This window comes from Ciconia boyciana, chromosome 7 (genome assembly GCF_034638445.1).
Source record: "Ciconia boyciana chromosome 7, ASM3463844v1, whole genome shotgun sequence".
Lineage (NCBI taxonomy): Eukaryota > Metazoa > Chordata > Aves > Ciconiiformes > Ciconiidae > Ciconia > Ciconia boyciana.
Window position 1 is genome coordinate 62,725,714 of NC_132940.1, and position 20,478 is coordinate 62,746,191.

The following is a 20,478-nucleotide window of genomic DNA, read 5'->3' on the forward strand; positions in this document are numbered from 1 at the left end:
TACAACCTGGTTACCAGTGCGTTGGCCAACCGCTTGTACTTGCAAGGCACAAACTGACAGACGGTTTGATTGCACAAGCCTCATTTACTTAGGAAATTAAGCTAAAGATGATAAATAGGTGTGTATAAATGCCTGCCCATGAATTCCCTGTTGCAACCTTCCCATGGTACAACATGGCTTAGAAAGCACTCATCCTCCATCTTTTCTGATTATATCAGTAACTTATTCAGTGATTAGTCAAAGCAACATTCCTCTCCTAGCAACTAAGTTAATGCTTTTTAATATATTACAGTCTCTTTTAGGTCCAAACCTTTCTATTTTGGGACTTCCAATTCAAATTTGCCTAATAGCTTCACATAATAGTCCCTTGCTCCCAATGCATTCCTCATTTTAACTCTAATTGGTTTGCTCATGAAGAATCACAATTTACATGAGCTGAAGAGGAGATATATCACTAGCTATTACTGAATATAAGTAATATTTGATTAAGCAAAAGGAGATACTCATTTGCTTTTGTCTCAGCATTTGTTAATGATATTGCCAACTTCTATAAGCAGATGAAGTATATTTGCGACATAATCAATTAAATGTATTTGGAATAGGTATTAAATAATGATGTCAGTTCAGTGTCCTCTTAAATTCATGATGTCTATTCATCATAATGATATCCCAAAGTGACTACCATACTCAGATGAAGTTGCTGGTTAGCCAAGTGTTCTCCAGTGCAAAGTGATCAAAACTAAAGGTGTAGACTGGTTTTATGAAAGGTAATGTCAGCAAGAAGTGGAAACACAAGAAATTAACTAATTCGAATAGCTGCAATACTGAAGTATAAATCATCTTCAGTGATTTCAAAGTCTCATTCTATTTAACTGAGCTCAGCCTGAGGAGCCTGGTAATGCAGAAATGCACAGGACATCTCTGAAGGAGTCCGGGAGCAGAAGGGAAGCTGGAGTTTGGGTGATACTAAGAAACCTACTGGGACTACTTTGAGAAAGAAATGGATTCTATAAACCTGCAGGAAGATAAGTCAATTTGAAACACTCATGGTTTTAACAAAAGTTTTTAACTGTAACTTCAAGAACTTCAGGAAGCCTCTTAAAGGCAAGGGAAAATAATATGATTTTTTTTAAAAAAATCACTATTTCAAAGCAATTACAATTTCTTCCTGGGTGTCTGACTCGTAATTTTGAACACTTTGGTCCTCAAGCAGAGAGCATGGCATTCCGTTGAATTAAAAGAAAACAAATATAAATTTGAAATATATTTAGATAGAAGTCATACCAGCTTGTGGTACTGACTGCTATTAATTACTGGTATATGTAGAATATTTGAATAACAAATCTTTAAGCCTCTTTGATGTAGTTTTTCTTTTAAGGCCAGAATAATGCCTGTGAAAAACACAGATCAACAAGTTAGACATATTTAGAAAAAATAACTTTGGAGTATGTCTTTGATTTTTTTGCTTATTATTACTTCTAGTTTAGCTTGAGTCTTGGTTGTTGCTTTTTTTTTCCTTACACTAGTAGAGAGAACTCTAGTTACGCTAATTCTGAAATTATGGTGATTAAGGATAAACGCCGTAAGACCTGCCTCACCTTTTTACGCATGACTGTGGCATTTGGGAGCACTGCATTACCACAGACATACTCTGCCCCTGAATTACGATTCACCAGCGACCTGAGTATGACTCTTGGAGAAGGAGAAGGCAAAGAGCAGCGAAGGCCGTGACCTGCAGTACCTCTCGGGTGCGGCCGGCACCCTGAAACAAAGTACGGTCAACGACCTCTGACAAAAATAAATTAATCTGCTGCAGGGTGTAAATTAATCCGGCGCTTAGTTATAAAAACAGGCTCTTTGGGACTTCGCCTTCTCAGTACGAGACCCCTCACAGCCAGGAGCCGGGCGTCCCGCAGGCCCCTCTGAGCCCTGGTGTGGCTGCGGGGGCTGGGCACCCTCTAACTGCCACAGGCCTTGTCACCCCCTGCCCTGCGGCTGTCCCAGGCGGTGCCACACCGGCTGCCACACGCGCCCTGTCCCACACGGTGCCACTCCGGCCCCGCTGCCCCCTCAGACGGGGGCCGGGCGGGCACACAGGCCTCGGCTGCCCCGGCCCCTGCGGGAGGCCGCCCCGCCGCCCCGGCTCCGAGGCGCCCCGCGCAGCGGGCCGGGCCGGTGGGCGCCGGGCGTGAGGAGAGGGGCGGGCGGAGGGAAGCGGAGCGCCCGGCGGGCCGGACGGACGCGGCGGGCACCCAATGCGCTCAGGCGCTGCCGCCCCGAAGGGAGGGGAGAGCCCCGCGCTTGGGCCCAATGAGGCCGCGCCCGGAGCGGGACTTCCTTCGGGGATCCCGCGGCGGGGAGCCGCGGCGGAGCGGAGGTGACACGTAAGTGCGGGGCCGGGGAAGTTGCCTTTGTTCCTCTCAGGTGGCGGCGGCAGAGCCTCCGGCCGGGCGGGTTCCCCGCGGCGGGGCCGGGCTGAAGGCGCCGCCTGAGGAGAGCTCGGAGCCGCCCCGCAGCCCCTCTCCCGCAGGCCGCGGCAGCCAGCGCCGCTGCCCGCCCCTGCCGCGGGGACCCGGGGGCCGGGACAGTCAGCCGGGGGCCGCCCCCTCCCGCCGCCGGAGGGCCGGGCAGCACCGGGCAGCCTCCCGGCCGCAGCATGCGGCTGGGGCGCCCGCCCCGCGCCGCGCAGAGTCCCGCCGGCTCCGCTCCGAGGCGCAGGGCCCGCACGCAGGGGGAAGCCGCCCGGGGCGGCGCGGCCGCGGCGGTGCCCAGGGGCTGAGGCGCTCGGCCGGCCCCTCCCTCCCTCCGTCCCTCCCTCTTCCTCCCGGCGCGGGCCCGGGGCTTCCGATGTCGCCGCCTCGTCCTCCGCCGCCTCCAGCTGCCCGCTGCTAAGCCGTGAGGGGCGGGGGCCCTCGGGACCCCGCCGGGGACATGGGCAACGGGATGTGCTCCCGAAAACAGAAGCGGATTTTCCAGACCCTCCTGCTCTTGACTGTGGTGTTCGGCTTCCTCTACGGGGCGATGCTCTACTACGAGCTGCAGGGCCAGCTGAGGAAGGCTGAGGCCACGGCGCTCAAGTACCAGCAGCATCAAGAGTCCCTCTCAGCTCAGTTACAAGGTACTTACCTCGGCAGGAGCCTCTGCCGCCCCTTCCTAAGGCTTGCAGAATACCCTCCTCCTCCTCCTCCTGCTCTGGGGAAGTCTGGGCTCCGGCCGTCCAACCTCTCACAAAGTTTTGCTCCTTATGCGCTTCTTCCCCTTCTCTCCCTCCAGCCTGTGGGGTTTTGATATCTAACCGTGGGTAGGATCCTCGCCCCGCTGAAGTCAGTGTGAGTTTTTGTCATGGAGTCCTAGAGAGCTCTAATTCCCCCTCACTCCCACACATTTTATAGAGTGACTCTTGGTCCCAAAGGACTGCACATCACTTTGCAATTCCTGGTATAAACGGAAAAGGCAGGCATACTGCCTGCCGCTCACCTAACAGTACAGGCCCATCCAGGTCTGGGACTTCTGCATGTTTCTGTGTTATCTTAGCGGTATTAATTTTATGCTGCTGAGAGAACACTCAGCTGCAAAAATGCAAGGCTGCAGTTCCTGGGCAGCATAAACCCTAAATAGCTCCAGGAAGGAGAGGAGTATTCTAATAAAGCATTTTTTTTAAAGGGTCATTTGAAACTAAAGTGCAAATAAGTTATTTGGATAAGGCTATTCTATTCCTTTTGGAATAACTTTGAATTTCTTGGGTTAAAGCTGCCACATAAATACAGATCCTTGTGTATCTTGGTTTAAGGATGCACCAAATGTGGGCGTCCTGTACTTGAAGATGAAAAGACGCTGAGGTCTGACATTTGCATGTCCAGAAATCAGATGCAAAGCAGCAGATACATACATGAAGCATCGGTGCTCTAGGAAGTGCAAGACCTCAGTGCCTCTAATTGTCAAGTCCAAGATTATCAGGTTGGCATATACAAAGTCCAGAGCCAACTTTCAAAACTCTTCAAGGTATTATTTCTCAAAACTGTATAAAACAAGAATAAGAGTGGTCTGCTCCAGCAGCTGTAGCAGTACTTAACTTCAGGGTGATCTTCAACCATACTTTTCACTGTGGAAGCATACATAAAAGCATGCCTGGAAGCATACAGTTTTCATGCAGAGAGCGCAGAATTGGGCTTATGCTGTTAGATTCTTACAGTGGTTTGTTACCTGAATACATTTAGCTACAATCTGAGACCATCATTACTTAGTATTTCAATTTCAGGCCATTTCCAGGTAATGCCATGGAAAAAATTGACAGAAACCTTCATTTTAGTCATGAAAAAGCTGTAAATGTTTGGCCGGGAGGTGGGTATGTGGCAGATGGCTAAAGGGCTACTTTTGCTAGTCTGTATATTTGCCAACAGTATTTGAAGAGGACACAGGAACATCTTGTTCTCAAGCTAAAATTCAACAAGTTAGCTTTTTCTGTTGCTCTAGCCGTACCAAAGAGGAGCATGCAACGAACTTTATCCTAACACAGAGGAGAGATTCTCTTGATCAGATATATTGGGTCTGGACTGTTAGTTTAAACTTTCCATGTCTGAAACATTATTTTGAGTAGCCATCTTCTATCCAAGCAAGTTCATGGAAGCAGCAGGCAACTAGTTGATAAATGCAGTGACAATGCTGCATTTTATGTAAGTATTCTCCTGCTTGTTTCAATGTATCAATGAGAAATGTAAAATAATGGACCAGAGTCTGAAAACGTTAATATATTTGATTATCAATGCAATAAATTTACATGGTTCTGGGCCCCATGACAATGTATCGAGCCTGTTAAGCAGGAGATCTTATCTATGCTTAGTACGGTAGCAGTAAACCTTGTTTAAAGAAAAAAAATTACTAGCAATTAAGTCACAGAATACAAGGAAAATCATAATGTAACAATAAAATTGCTTCTTTAAAATTTTCCTGTATTATGGCAATAGCTAATTACCTAAAAGAGGGTGAGGCTTAGAGCCTCTACGCTCTAAACGCAGCAGCAAGCGTTAGATGCCTAATCTCCCACTAAGGTAAATGGAAGCTATATGCCCGAGGACTTGGGCCTAGTGAGCTAGAAATGAACTTTTCTTCCCTGTCTTTCCCTGTACATTTAATGACTCTTTCTGGGATGGCCTGCCCTGTATAATCACTTGGATTTTTGCAGTAGCAGTTTATTAGTGAGGAGAACGTAGAGAATTCAGAACCTGTGTCTATGCTGAACTCGCCCGGAGATACACAAGCACCATGCTAACTGGTGATAGGGATGTTCACACTAACCATTTCTGAACCTTTCCTATTTAACACTTTGATATGGAACAACAGGAAGGAATTTTCTGTAAACAGAGACTTTGAAACAACATAAAATACTGACAGAAAATCCTGTGTTTGCAGGTGCAGTATCTGACTGCACTTTGAACTTTTGATTTTAAATGGCCTGGATTTTAAATCAACAATGTTTCTGTTGCCAAACAAAAAAACCTCTAAGAATATCTAGGCTACATCTCTTTGCTGTCCTTAACAACATGAGAGGTTATTCTTTGAGTTTATTCTTTTATGAGAACAACAAAAAGTATCACTACTAACACAGTGCAACTTATCTTTTCCATGCAGTGTAATTAGTTTCTCTATAGCTACTGGTCTAGGGATAACTTTGGGGCCTGAAGTATGATGGGAACACTCTGAAGTCTTTTAAACAGCAACCAGTTAAAGGGCAAGGTCACTGACGTAGCATTGCTGGGAGGAAAAGAAGGTGCTGCATCAACAGTGGTTGATTTTAGTGTTTACAGCTCTCTTTTGGGTGATTAAATAAGACTTTTTAAAGCTCATTACAAGCTGAGGAGAGAACTGGACCTTGGACTTCTACTTCCTGAACAAACATTTCATCAGTAGGCTTTTATTGTTTTACATTTTAAAAAAAAAGAGAAAAAAAGGGCAACTTGTTAAAGTTGTCCTTTTGAGGCTCCTGAGGCTGTATTGTGCTAGGCTGGCTGTGCTCCTGGAAGGCTGACTGGATTGAAACACTTGGATGACAGTGAAATATCACCTGTTTTCTGAATTTTGGTTGGGTTTTCTTGTGACTCCTGGTGCCTATAGAGACAGTTGCTTTCCTGATTGTACACAGAGGAACACTGTTAGGGCTTCTGGGTGAACCTTGAGTCAGGTTGTGAAATGCTTAAGGATCATAGGCAACTCCTAAGTTTATGCATAAGATCACAGTTTTGGACTTGAATGCCTTTGGTCTGCCCAAAATCTTAAGAAGGAGTCTCAGATGTAGCTCGGAGTGTAGCCTCCCTTCACTTCCTACTGTCCCCTCTGCTATTTTTCTATCTCTGCACATTTTTTTTTTTAGGTTTTTCATTTATGTAGGTAATAAGAACCTTCTTTTTGGTACTTGCCAGTTCTTCATGCCTGAATGAGCAGTGTTTTCTGGTTTTGTTTGAAAAGCCAGTTGTCTTAGATTTTTATCTTTTTCATAGCCTTGTTTTGCTCAAACACAGCACGTGAACCAGGCTAGATCTTCTGTACATGTGGGGAAAATAGCACTCTCATCTACCAAGGCAGAATGTACAGATCACTGAAAAATGGTGCAGGAAGAGGTCTCAAAATTATTTAGCCCATGCACCTGATCTGAAGAGGGCTGCATACAACTGTTGTTGTAGGGAGTTCTGCTTTTTCTGGTGTTCGCAGCTTCAGGTACTCGCCTGAGAAGTATTTGTGCCTCTTGAAATAAGACCAGGGTGTGATTGGAAGGATGGCAGACTTGGGGAACATGATAAGAATAACTGGTTTGGAGAGGCTGGGATCTTAAGCGCACCTCCGTTAGACAGCTCACGTTGTAGAAGATTTTTGTATTTGAAAGCTAAACTTCTCACAAAAAAGAATGTCTAACTTTGGCATTTTTATCTCTTTAACAAAGTTCTGATGGGCATGGAGAAAGTAGGGCTGCTTTTGTAACCCACAAAGGGAATACCACAGGCAAAATTTAGAGATGACACACAATTTCTTGGCTGCTAAGAAAACCTGAAGTCATTGTTATCTGTAAGGTCTTTCATAGAGAAGCTGATCTTCCCTGTAAGCTGATTATTTTTAAATCTCATTCTCTTAGTATTATACGTTCAAAACATGAAGATAATCTTATTTAGTATTTCTTAAAAACAAAACTTGACGCTCTTTGCCTCCTACAAAGATGTGTCAAACTAACTCTTAAACTATTGGCCATATAGTTGCTAGAACAGAAACGCACTGACGGCTGTAGGTGAACCTGAACATATCTTCGACTGCTTCAAGATTGAATGTATCTACAAATATCTTTTTAGCCCTTACAGCTTCTGTCTTTGCATCCTCTGGGTATTAAGTAACCCCCTGTGTACTTTTTTAATATGCTTAATCTGTTTTAATTCCTAATCCTAATAACAGCCTACATTTAGTGCCTTTTACTACCTTAATTTTCCTGTTCTTTCTCTTATAGTCTTAACATATCTGATGGCTTCAGGCAATCTCTGTGCAGTCTGAGACCATACTGTAATCTTGGGAGCCAACCCAGCAGGGACTCTGAACTTGAGAGTTCAGAGTTTGCCCTACTGTAGACAAGTTGTGGATTTCCTTAGAGCTATCTGATCCAGCGCTAGAAAGCACCAGCTGAAAAGCAAATGTAGAATTCCTCTGTGCCTGTTGTGCCATTTGTCCTCAACTGAGGCCCCTCCTTGGAGGTGACCTGCTAGAAGTTGATCAGATCTATAGCAGCTCTACATATAGAGACTTGCATAATGCATCACAGTACTACATCGTAGTTCTGTGTAACTTTAGTGCTTAATATTTATGTATGTCTGCATGCTAACTATGTAGATGCCAAAGCTGTCCTTATTGAAGTACATACAGATGTGGATTTACTTCACTATCTCATCCCTCTTTTATAGTACTCTCTTTAAACTTGTACCTTAAGTTGTCAGAGCTAGGAAGAACTAACAGTACTTTTGATAGCTTATTTTTCACATGCATCATACAAGTAGAGCTACATCTACGCAGCTTCTATATGGTTTGGTTGTTCTCCATAACAGCAGTAGCCTGAATTCCTGTCATTCCTATTAGTTTCAGATTGCATGTAACACTACAGCACTTGTTTTGATTGTGTTTTGTTGCTATCTGAGATCTGAGGTTAGTTCTCTGTGTACTGTTGGCACATGGGTGTACTTCAACACCCAGGACAGTACTGCATGAAATGGCAAATACAGCGTCCCTAATTCTGCTACCTGGCTTCCTGAAATGGTATGCTTTGGTTTGTAACCTCATCTAAGAATCTGTCTTTTGTACTTCCAGTCACATTTTGCACTGGGTATTTAATGTTCTAAATACTTAAAAACACATTAAATGTTTGAAATTATTTGTGCAAAACTTTAGTATAGAAGATTTATATGCTGTAAATGCATATTCATATATGCATTTGTATGTGCATATATGTATGTATAAAACATATATTTAGATAGATATATGTCTGTGTTGCAGCTCAACCTGAAGATTTCGGGTTATCTGGAATTATCAAGATTTCTTCATTATCTGAGCACAGAAAAGGTGCTAGAGTTTTGTCCGGTTCAGTTAATTCAGGGAGCTGGTTTGTTGCTTCTAGGTCCGTAGTGAGTAAGAGTCCCAGCAGCTGAATTCTGTGACTGGAAAGATAAATTGAGCAAATGCCCATATTTATATTTTTTTTCATTCCTGTGATCTTTGCCTGAATGCCCTTAAATTGCTTTCTGTGGACATAATACTTCCAGGATAAATTTCTACCAGTGCTGCAATGTCACATCTGCACCCAAGTTGGAATCTGGGCTGAAGATCACAGAGCACGTAGTCTGAAGGAATGCTAAGCAGCATGAGGTAATAGGGTGGTTTTGTTCCCTGGGTTTTGTTGTTTCTCCCCACCCTCCCGCTTTAATATTGGGCCTGGTAGCTAACAGACTGATGCAAGATAGAGCCAATATCCTGAAACTATTTGTTACTGATGATGATTTAGGCCTTTTAAAGCTTGTGAGTGATTGATCTGTCTGGGTTTATGAACACTTCAGAGCTGAGAGAGAAGGAGGGATACAAGATGGGTGGATGCTTTGGCGAGTCTGCATTCTGGCTTCTTCCACAGTCATCTTCTGTCACGTATTCCTAGCAGGCAAAGGTTTGACAGCAGCTTCTGCATCACCTAAAACATCATCAGCTTTGTTGGAGGGAGACCAGTAGAAAAGCAGAGGATGAAACAGCCACGGTCATCATCTGATAATTGTAGCTGCAAACTGAGCCAGAAATCCTGTAGTCAACAGCGTAGTTTAAGCGATACCTGGCTGTGCTAAGCACACAATTTGGGAAGAGTTTTAGGGTGGTTGACACTTTGCAGTTGTACTGACAAAACTTTAAAGCTAATATCTGAGAGTTACGTACTCCTGGAGTGGTTCAGTTAAGGTTGTTGCTGTACTGTTAAAACCAAAGCCTAAACAACACAGTGGAATTATTTCCTTACTTCCTACATGAGCAAAACTGAATTATCAAGTCTTAAATATGATGTTCTAAACACATTGTCTTATTGGGCTGGTTGTTTTTGCTGGGCAGGATACAGGCTTGTCAGCCTGTGTATCTGGGTGGGACAACCTTATGAGTAAGGTTTCCACCCACAGTGAGATTTGAGTACGCATTATAGCATCTCTTATATAGTAGTGAGGATATTGCCAGCAATTCATGGCTAATGTAATTCACTTTGCTCATTTTGGAATAGGATCCTTGCATATAAAAAGGAATTAAATCTGTCCTGCTAAAAGTCAGGTGCTGTTTTTGAGGTTTAATGGTAATGAAAACTAAGTAATCATAGACTCATTAAGGTTGGAAAAGACCTCTAAGTCCAACTGTCAACGCAACACCTCCATGCCTACTAAACCATGTCCTGAAGTGCCACATCTACATGTTTTTTGAACTCCTCCAGGGATGTTGACTCCACCACCTCTCTGGCAGCCTGTTCCAATGCTTGACCACCATTTCAGTAAAGAAATTGTTCCTAATACCCAATCTAAACCTCCCCTGGCGCAACTTGAGGCCATTTCCTCTCGTCCTATCACTTGTTACCTGGGAGAAGAGACTGAGCCCCACCTCTCTACACCCTCCTTTCAGGCAGTTGTAGAGAGCGATGAGGTCTCCCCTCAGCCTCCTTTTCTCCAGGCTGAACAACCCCAGGTCCCTCAGCCGCTCCCCATCAGCCTTGTGCTCCAGACCCTTTCCCAGCTCCGTTGCCCTTCTCTGGACACGCTCCAGCCCCTCAATGTCCTTCTTGTAGTGGGGGGCCCAACACTGAACACAGCATTCGAGGTGCGGCCTCACCAGTGCTGAGTACAGGGCCACGATCACTTCCCTACTCCTGCTGGCCATGCTATTCCTGATACAAGCCAGGATGCTGTTGGCTTTCTTGGCCACCTGGGCACACTGCTGGCTCATGTTCAGCCGGCTGTCGACCAGCACCCCCAGGTCCTTTTCCAGTGGGCAGCTTTCCAGCCACTCTTCCCCAAGCCTGTAGCGTTGCATGGGGTTGCTGTGACCCAAGTGCAGGACCCGGCACTTGGCCTTGTTGAACCTCATACAATTGGCCTCAGCCCATCCATCCAGCCTGTCCAGGTCCCTCTGTAGAGCCTTCCTACCCTCAGGCAGATCAACACTCCTACCCAACTTGGTGTCATCTGCAAACTGACTGAGGGTGCACTCAATCCCCTTCTCAAGATCATTGATAAAGATATTAAATAAGACTGGCCCCAAAACTGAGCCCTGGGAGACACCACTTGAGACCGGCCACCAACTGGAGTTGACTCTCTTCACCACAACTCTCTGGGCTCGGCCATCCAGCCAGTTTTTTACCCAGTGAAGAGTATACCTGCCTAAGCCATGAGCTGCCAGGTTCTCTAGGAGAATGCGGTGGGAGACTGTGTCAAAGGCTTCCTGAAATTCAGATTCTGAAAAAATGAACTATACGGAACAACTAATTAAGGCAGAATCTTTTGTTGGGTGATTTTTTTCTTGGGGATTTTTAGGATTCAGGAGCCTGAGGTAAATGCTTAAGGAATTCAGCCGGTTTGGATGCTGTTCCTTGTTTAAAGAAGGGTCTTCTGAGCTGGATGCAGTTCTGATCTTTTTCTGGTATCTAGCATAAACCAAACTTCCTGAGATTTTCTACTATGTATCTTTAAGAAATAAAAGAAACTGCAATTACTCCACCTCTTCCTCTACATTCCCCCCCCAAGGTATCTGAAATTAGCCTAGTATCTTATTTTCCTGAGGTGACTCAGATCCCTGAGTTTGGCAGTCGTTTCCAAAGCTTAAGTACAGAGATGTTGAAAGAAGTATGGCCTGCTTGTGCTCCTGGAGGGTATAGTAAGCAGTCTATTCCTATCTGTGCCACCATGCTGAACAATGCTATTTTCAGTGTTTCAGTTAATCCGTTGTACTCAGATGCATATTTTGAGATTTGACAGTGATCTTCTGTTACAAAAAAAATAATTATGAACCACTAACTCAAACTATTGATTTCTCTATGCTGTTTTTTGAAACGTACAACTGGGGCTGACACCAACTCCCCTGTGTTAGAGCTCTCGAGAACTAATTTAAGGAAGCGGCTTAGCAGTTTTGTAAGGTGATAACCATAGTGGTTACATCAGTTTTTGCCACATGCCATTATGATAAAAATGCAAATGTATGTTTCAGTTAGGAGAGACATTAAAACAAGGTGTCTGTGTATATATAGATTACATTGTTTTTCTTCAATGTCGATTTTGTGCTAGTTTTTGAATATACATGTATTTATATAGATCCTAACACCATGTAGATAGAATCACTAGACTTCTGCATCAAATTGAAAAAAGTCTGAAACAATTTTTGAGAGAAAGAACAGGCCCTTGTTTCTCAGAGCTGAGAGTTGGGCAGACCCAGACATTCAGAGACAATGTGAGAAGGAAACTTGTCTCTGCAGCTCTTCTGAATGTTTGTGTGTTTTCTTCAAAATGGTCTGGTGTGTCATGACACAAAAGGCAGAATAATGGAGAGAAGAAAATCATAAAAAGAAAAGGGAATGGAATTTCTTTAGAAGTAAATCTGCTAACCTTGTGATTTTATACTTAAATTCTTTAAATAGGTTTTGTTTGAACTATTTGCATTTATCATCATTTTAAAAAAAAAAATCTTTAGCATAGATAGGTGTATAGAAAACAGCATATGCAAGGTGAGATGCTCATCTGGCCCAGCATGTCGTAACCATGGGTGGCACCAAAGGTTGGAAGAAATCTTTTGTGGAGTGTGCAGGAAATCTTTCCTGGGATGGAAAACGTGATCTCTTTCTTAATAAAAGTCATGTCTGAAGCTTAGGGATTAAATATTTAATCGCATTTAATACCCCTTCTTGAACTTTTCTTTTTAGCAGCAGCTATTACAGTTTACTGCTTCAACATGATAAATACCCACCTATATCCCAAGCTATCATTATGTTTTACTTGCAATTTGTTTTTAAATCTGCTGTTTCCTAGAGGTGTTATTGACTTCTAAGAAAGGGAGTAAATGAGGCAGGGTGGAGTAAAAGGATTCTATTAAATGTAAATGTTTACTCCAGTTTAGAAATTAATTTTCATGTCATCCTTATAATTTAATAGAGGCCACAACTATTTCTTAGTAAGCATGTGAATTTTCTTATATGCTTGCCTGAACTCTCCACACGTTCCAGAGCTTTTTGAAGTTCTCTCATGATTAGTTCTGATACCTTGTCTAATCTGTTACCAAGCTCTGCAGTGTTAGTGTGTGAAAACCCCTTGATAGAAGGCAAGCTTCATAGAGAGCATCAATGATGATTCTTGTCCTGGGCAAGACACCAGGGACTGAGTTGGAGTTTGTAGAGCCAAAAGCAGGAGTCTGACAACTTTAGTTAAGGAGTCAGCTGTGAGCTTCAGTGGGTTCCCAACACTCAGTGTCACGTCAACTAGCAGGATACAGGTAATTCCCAAACTGTTCTTTAGTTTTTCAGATATATTCCAACTTACCCAGATTCCAGTGTTCGAAGACTGAAAATGTTATATAAAAATGCACGTAGTCAGTTTTCTGTTATCTTTGGGTAGATCTTATCTGGTTTATGGCTAAACTTTGACCTAAGTGCCGGCAGTTGATCAGTCTCCATCTACAGCTCTGTGTGAAACTGTTTTAGTAGCAGTGGTGTATCTCATTCATGTAGAACCACTCTGCATTGGGAGCACAATGCGGTGGGACGTCGCTCTGGTGTACAGCTAGCTGCCTGCACTCAAGCTAGTCAAACCCAAATCTCCATAATTTGCTCAAGTCCTATTCTCCAATTCTAGTTTCTTATTGGAGTACTGACTATGTTAGAGGAACAGGTTTATTTTAATTGATAGGTTATTTTTGGTGCAGGATCTTTGAAAGCAGTAGACGTTACTGCTTTCTCCTTGTGCAATAGAAAGCAGTGGTAGGTCTATAACAAACACTACAAAACCCCTGAATGTGAAGATCCAGATATTAAATACAAACTTCTCTCTTAAAATTATTAATACTCTGAGCAGCATAAATGACTAGAGAATTAAGTCAAAGCAGTGGTTATTTTTAAGCGCAACTGCCAATGCATGCTTTAGTTTGCCAAGAGGAATTCTGTTCTTTTGCAGTGACTGGCTGTAATTTGACAAAGCTATTACTTGATCGTTCTTCACATGAGTAAATTGAAAAGTGTAGGAGTTTATTTTAAAGTAAATGCAATTGTGATACTGCACACAGTGCTAGTTGTGTTTTTCAGTGAATAAAATGAGCAGTCCATCCCTGCCTGTATGCAAAATTGTTCCATAATTAAGCCAGAAAAACGCTTGTTTTTCTTACACAATCAGTTTCACGTTATCTTGGCTTCTATTTCTGTCCTTTTTGTATAAATTCAAAACAGAAAACTTCAAGAGTATAAAATATGAAATAGCTTCAATATTTCATTCAATATATTGTAAATATATGGTTTCTGTAGTGTTTTCTTCTGCTATACTTAAAACACAGGTTTCCGAGTCTTTATTGTGGGAATACTTCCATTGCTTCTTGGATGTTTGCAATGTCACTGGAATATCCATTTATTGCTAAACTCTCAATTGAGAATCTTTGAAATAGGTGGAGTGTATCCTGTGACCGCTATGGGCTGTACTGTGGTGGGGAATCCTGATACTTGTCCAGGAGCTACCCACAGTTTGATAATCTGTTTCTGATAAGATTATCAGTAGTGAAATAGTGGATCTCCTTGTTTGAAGCCAGATTGAGTGACTTAATCATATACAAAGCTGGAAGCTTGGGGAGCAGGTCTTCCTATATTAATAACGTGTTCTCCCAGCATGAAACGTTAGCATCAGATGAGTCAAGAAATCTCTTCTGAGATAATAATTTTTATTATTGGCATTGGACTAGAAAATCTATCGTACATCCCGTATTGAAGGGATTCTTCCTTGGCTCATGGAAAAGCTTTACTTTCAGCAGAAAAGCTGTTTGCATGGGTTCACATTTTAAATGGTTCTATCTGCAGTGGCAAGAATTGGAAATTAACTGTATTTTTATAACAAGTCTATGTTCTACAGACCTTCCTAGTGTTACGAGAAAAGTGCCAGTGTGGCTTACCACACACTGCTGGTTCAGTTCAACTCTGCCACAGTCTGAGAGAAAATAACATTGAATATTGCCAAGACTACTGAAATCTGCTGGTTTTAAATGAAAGGGTATTACTATAAGCTCAGAGAAAGATTGCAGAATTGCATAAGAAACAATAACAATGAAATTAATAAGATTTCTTGCATCATGTATATTTAAATCCCAATGTAATCTTAATTTTCCCATATGTAAGATAGTGGGAGCTGGGCTATTTTAGAATCTTGGATCATGCTTCAGACCAAAATACCAAAGTAACACAGTTGCAAAATTGCTGATAATGTAGAATAGGAAATACTTTCTTTTAAATATACAGTAATGGCTTATTTTGTGTAACGATGGTTTTACTGCTTGGAGGTGCAAAGCAAAGATAAGAGAAATAACCATGACTCTTAAATAAGCTTGCTTTCATCAGATTGCTTGACTCCTGTGTTGCAATTAACGTTCAGCAATGGTCAAAGTGGTGTAATCTTCTGAGAACCTATAGAGCATCGCACCCCCTTCTTCTCCTCCACTTTCCTTTCTGCATGAGAAAAATCTTAAATCAAGGACTTGATTCAATTGGGATCCATTCAGGAGCTGTTAAATATTTCCTTGTTGCAGGCGAAAGGTAGTTTAACTCGCTGTGATGTTACCGGTTCTGTTTCTGGGCTTTGCTCTTTGAGGCTGGATCTCCTCTCTGTGGGTTCATGTTGTTCTTTGTTCTTTCATGTAGGTTACATTATATAGGTAACTTAAAGAATTAAACTGATACCTGCAGTTATTCCAGCTTTGGAATAGTGCATATTAGCCATTAGATGACAATGTTTTTCCCCTTTTTTTGCACCATTCTATTAAATATAACACAGAAACAAAGTTCAATTACTTGTGGAAAGATCAGTACAAAATTAAGAACTTACCCTATGAAAAAATTGTGAAGTGCCATGTTGGTGCATCACACCGGTAGGAATTTGCCAGATTCCTTATGTAGGTTCCACCCCCTTGACTGGGAAGCCTATAACACAAAACATGTTTTTCAATGTATTTATTTCTTCGAGATTCTTTCTCAGACATCTTCTATCCAGGCTGGTAGTGAAGAAGGAGAAATCCCCTGCTGTAGTAACAAGCGTCTTCTAGTTTGGACTCTTGCCTAGGAAGTTCCTGACTGGTGGAAATAATTTACATTTATGGGAGATAAACTCCTATATGTACTTAGAAAATCTGATCTGCAACCTACTCCCCAAAAGAGCAAGTGAGAAAATATGGAAGCTGTGCTTTCCTAATAATTATTTTCTTAATCAAAATCTTCATTATGTTGCACACTATGGACTTTTATCAGAGAAAAACATTGCTGAACCAACCAGTAAATGAACTAGAAGGGGAGAGGTGTAGGAGGAAGTTTTTCTTAGCCCTTTTTGGCCATCTGAAAGGGCTATTTTAAGACCTTGCCAGCTTTGTTCTAGTATGTCAAATGTTAGCACACAGGAGGTAGCAGTGAGGATGCACTGCCTGGGAGGGCTGTAGAGACATTGCTTGAAAGTGCAGGGTGAAGACAGGAAAGCCGAAGCTCAGCAGAGATGCAGTTAGCTGTGAAAGGTACAGAGCACCGTGGTCCCTAAAACCCAAACTATTGCATTCTCTTTCTCCTTTCTTCCTGCCCTTATTATGGGTTTGTTGTGCAGGGTTTTCCACCCCACACTTGTTAAAACACGAGGAGGGGCTGAGGAAGGCACACTTGCAGACCAAGAAATGAAATGGAAAATGTTACCTCTGAATCTGTTTGTGGTTTAGTCTGTTTGCCAAAAAGCCTATTTCCACCCCTGATTGCATGGGAGAGGAAACCCATTATGGATTTTCATTTCTCTCCTGAGTTGCTATGCTACAACCACTGTTCCTTTTGCAATGTAATTTGGCATTCACAATCTTCAGTGCCTAGATAAAACCATTACTGTAGTGGTGCCATTTTTTTTTTTACTTTTTTTCCCCTTCTCTGGAAGCTTACTTGCTGGTGTGTTTGTGAATATTCATTACATGCTTGTTTTGTTGCAGAGGATGTTGATACATTAGTACATCTTGACTGATGCCCTTGACTTTAGAAGATAAATAGCAAAGTAGAGATAGGTGACAAGGATTGATTAGCAATCTAGCTTCTCAGCCAAAACATAAACACTTGTAGATAAACCAGTAGCTAAAGAGCCTGCAGAATGCACCTTGGTGGAATTAAGAACACGTTTTAAGGTGCAAGAGGAGTTTTCTGTGGCTGCCAAGATACAAATCTTTATTTAATGCTTCCTGTTGAAGGCTTACATTCACCAACGGTTTACTTCTCAGAAAATGAGTTTCCTAGCTTTGAAGGAAAAATCACCCATTCCATTAATACAAATTAATAACTCTTTTTTAAAGAGTGCAAATTATAATTTGGACAGGGAAAAGTACTTGTGTTAAACTGAGCTTGGGCAAATATCATTGTAAATTTGCGTGAGTTTTAATTAATATCTTTCCTTTGCTGCAAACTTGGTAGGCCTTTTCAGATAATGATCCTTTAGTCTAGTGAGTGGTGAGGAAAGGGTAAATAGGGACTGATGTGCCCCATCGCTTTTGAGAGACATCCGAAACTAGATGTTCAAAACACAAGCCTGAATGAAATGCTGCTTTACTGGCAGCTAAGTGGTGGGACTCTCTGCCAGAGGATATTGGATGTCCTAAACACACATGGATACAACAAACAATTAGACAAATTCATACATGTAAAATCCATTTTGAAATGGTGTACGGAAAGGACCTGCGGGTGCCTCAGACAGTCTTTGGGAGTCATAAATTGCTGGGAGACAGTGCCAAAGAAATACTGTAAACTCATTGTGTGTATTCTGTATTGGGCATCTGCTCCTGTCAGGTCCTGAGAGACGGCACGGTTGGTCCGGCGGACCATTCGTGTGACCGTGTTGTCATACCGTAAAATTCTAGAAGTAAGGTTGTCTCTGCTTTCTGTGATCAAACCTGGAGCTGCCAGGCTCCTGCCGTGCCACTCAGCGTTCCAGGTCACTGCCAGTCGTCACTGCTGCTCTCTTAAAAACTGTACAAGCCAGTACTGCCACCAGAAGAAATTGTTACACGCCCTGTCCCCAGCTGCTAGGTCCTGCTGTCCCATCACCCGTAGCAGTGAGAGCGAAGGGAAGGACGGTACGAGAACAAGCAGCAGAACCACCTCTTCTGGTAGCAATGTCATCTCAGAGGGCTTGTAGAATTTGGCAACGATGTCAGAGCATCTTTCCAAAAAACCACATGCATTTTTTTGTAGTCACTGACCCCGCTGGAGGGGACAGCGACACACCACATGACACACCGGGTGACGACCGTTACCTGGTCTGCTGAGGACGTTGTGGGTGGTACTGAGTGGTGGCCCTAAAACCTCAGCTTGTTGCTTTTTGGCTGAAGCGCTGTACACAGACATTCATACACAGGTTGTCACACTTCTTCATTCAGCTGTAGGCTGTTGTGTGGGTATTTTGACTCAATTAAAGAAAATGTATAAATGAGTTTAAAAATCGGTGAAGATTAAATTTTACTCTCAAACTGATTTCCTGACAAGCAGTCTCTGATACCATAGCCTTACAGAGAAGAATCCAGTTTAGCTTTATACTTTAGCTATCCTAGCTCTTCAGATGATTTCTTTTGTTCTTCCTGCCTTATCTCCTTAACTAAGGGGTGAAAAAAACCCTCAAAAAACCCAAATCCTCCTCAGATTATGTGGATATTTCACGCAGGTACGGGGTGCTTTGGCATGTGTATACTCTGCTGTTGGCGCGTGCTTGCTAAGAAATTGAGGACATACCTAAGCGTTTCATTGTGCAGTCTGCAGGTCAACAGCACTGTGGTGTAAAGGATCTAGGCTTTACAAAAAAGAAGGTCACAGAAAACTGAGTTGTCCAAGTTTTTGGAATAATTTAGGAATGGATCTCAGGTTCTCCATGTCTTAGGCTAAGCAGCCTGTCTAGAGTACTACTGCACCTTTCTAAGCCATCCTGCTCTTGTGCATCTCTCTTCCCTCCTTGTGACAATTGGTTTGCTGCAAGGATTTACTCTGGCAGTAAGGTTGTCCTGTCTTATTTCCTTGTCTCTTAACGAACAAGGCAGGAGAGAATGAAAGCATGGGAAAATGTGTACCTACATACCTAAAAAGGAAAGAGGATTTGGTAGCTTTGTGTAGATCCGCCATAGCTGACTCTCTGTAAACAAATAATTTACATGGTTATCACATTCTATGTTTATGCAATGGAAATAACCCAGAATTCAGGATCAATAAAGCATGCAAAAAAGAAAAAAAGTTACTGTCCCAAATGATACAAACAGTCCTTTATCCTATGACCTCATTCCGCTTGTATTTTGCTGGTAGATTCTGTGCCAATGCTCTCTGGGTGCGCTGGGGGTGGGTGTTTTCTGTATATATTACTTTTAAAATGAATTGTGTACAAAATTTCTCTTTTCAGTTGTATATGAGCACAGGTCAAGATTAGAAAAGTCATTACAAAAGGAAAGGCTTGAACATAAGAAAGCGAAAGAAGGTAAAAACGTCCTTTTCACTTTGACATTTAAGATAACTTGATTATTTTAGAAAGTAACTTCAGATGTGTTTTGTTCAATTTTAAATGAATTGCCAATGTATAACATGTCAGCAGGACCACCTTGGCAGATCTGTGGTGGTCTCTTTAGTACATCTTTTTAATGTATTTTTTTAATCTATTTTTTTAATCTAATCTTTTTAAAAAGTAATCATCTTTTTAGTACTGTTTACAGATCACTGCAACATGGCATAGTATACACAGAGAATATGTGTATATCGATGTACATAAACCTAACACATATGTGGAGTATGAGCATGTGTAAATCCTGTTCCAGCACACTGAAAATTTAAAACTTGTACCAAAAACATGGGATCTTTTCCTGATTCCATCAATATGAAATTAGACTCTGAATCAGTATTTTTACACATGCTTAAGGGTAAACAGATGCCTACATACCTTTTTCTGATTAAAACTAAGTTCTAGGTGTGTGTGAGGGGGAAATGTTGGCACACGTATTTCTTGTATATCTGCCCTCTATGAAACTTCAGCAGAATGCAATCCTCTGAGTTTTCTCAGAGTCTTTTGCTGTTCTAAATTCACTACAATTTTCATAGTAAAGCCGGTATTCTTCCTAAAACTGAGGAGTCAGCCGCTGAATTAAAACAACTACTTTAGCAAAGATTAAGAACGTGTAAGAAATTATTCTTACTGTGCAGTTCTCGATAGCTTTCTGGTGCCATCTAGTGTAGAGCTGTCCCATTGCTATGCAAAGGTGAGTCGGCATTTTCAAATCCTGAAAAGAGCATCAAGGAACAAAAGGGGAAATTTTCGTTTTATTTAAACATAATCTAGACTTTCACACTTTTTAAAGTACATATTTTTTTTTTATCCTAATACAAGAATACACTTTATAAATGTTCTTTTCCTTTTGAATGATGCTACTGGGCCTCTACTGAGAGAGTTCATGTAACAGATTTAATTACCCTTCCGTAGTCTTGAGCCTGTACCCCATATATCTCACACTAAGATATACAACTTTTTAATGAAAATATTTTTATGAAACTTTTAAATGAAAATATTTTGTCAAAATTTGAGCATTTTGTTAAATTCTCCATAGTTTTTTGAAGGTCTTTTGGCAAATTGTAACTGCCTAAGTATTCAGCTCTTAAGAGAATTTATGTACGCAACAGTTATGTTGTTTAAGTACAGATTCTAACCTTCCTGGGTTTTTTCATCAGTA

General features: G+C 42.0%; 1 protein-coding gene across 2 annotated transcripts in view; it reads left to right on the forward strand.

The window, feature by feature from the left end:
• The first annotated feature begins 2,328 nt into the window (after positions 1–2,328).
• Positions 2,329–20,478, forward strand: part of GOLIM4 (golgi integral membrane protein 4) — a 36,056-nt gene continuing 17,906 nt past the window's right edge. The window contains exons 1-3 of one of the 2 annotated variants that reach the window (XM_072867474.1): positions 2,349–2,384; positions 2,977–3,118; positions 19,164–19,238. In XM_072867474.1, coding sequence (XP_072723575.1) covers positions 3,022–3,118; positions 19,164–19,238 — 172 coding nt within the window. In that variant the 5' untranslated portion in view covers positions 2,349–2,384; positions 2,977–3,021. Of the gene's footprint in view, positions 3,119–19,163; positions 19,239–20,478 lie in introns of both variants that reach the window. The other variant, XM_072867473.1, reaches the window with a different exon arrangement.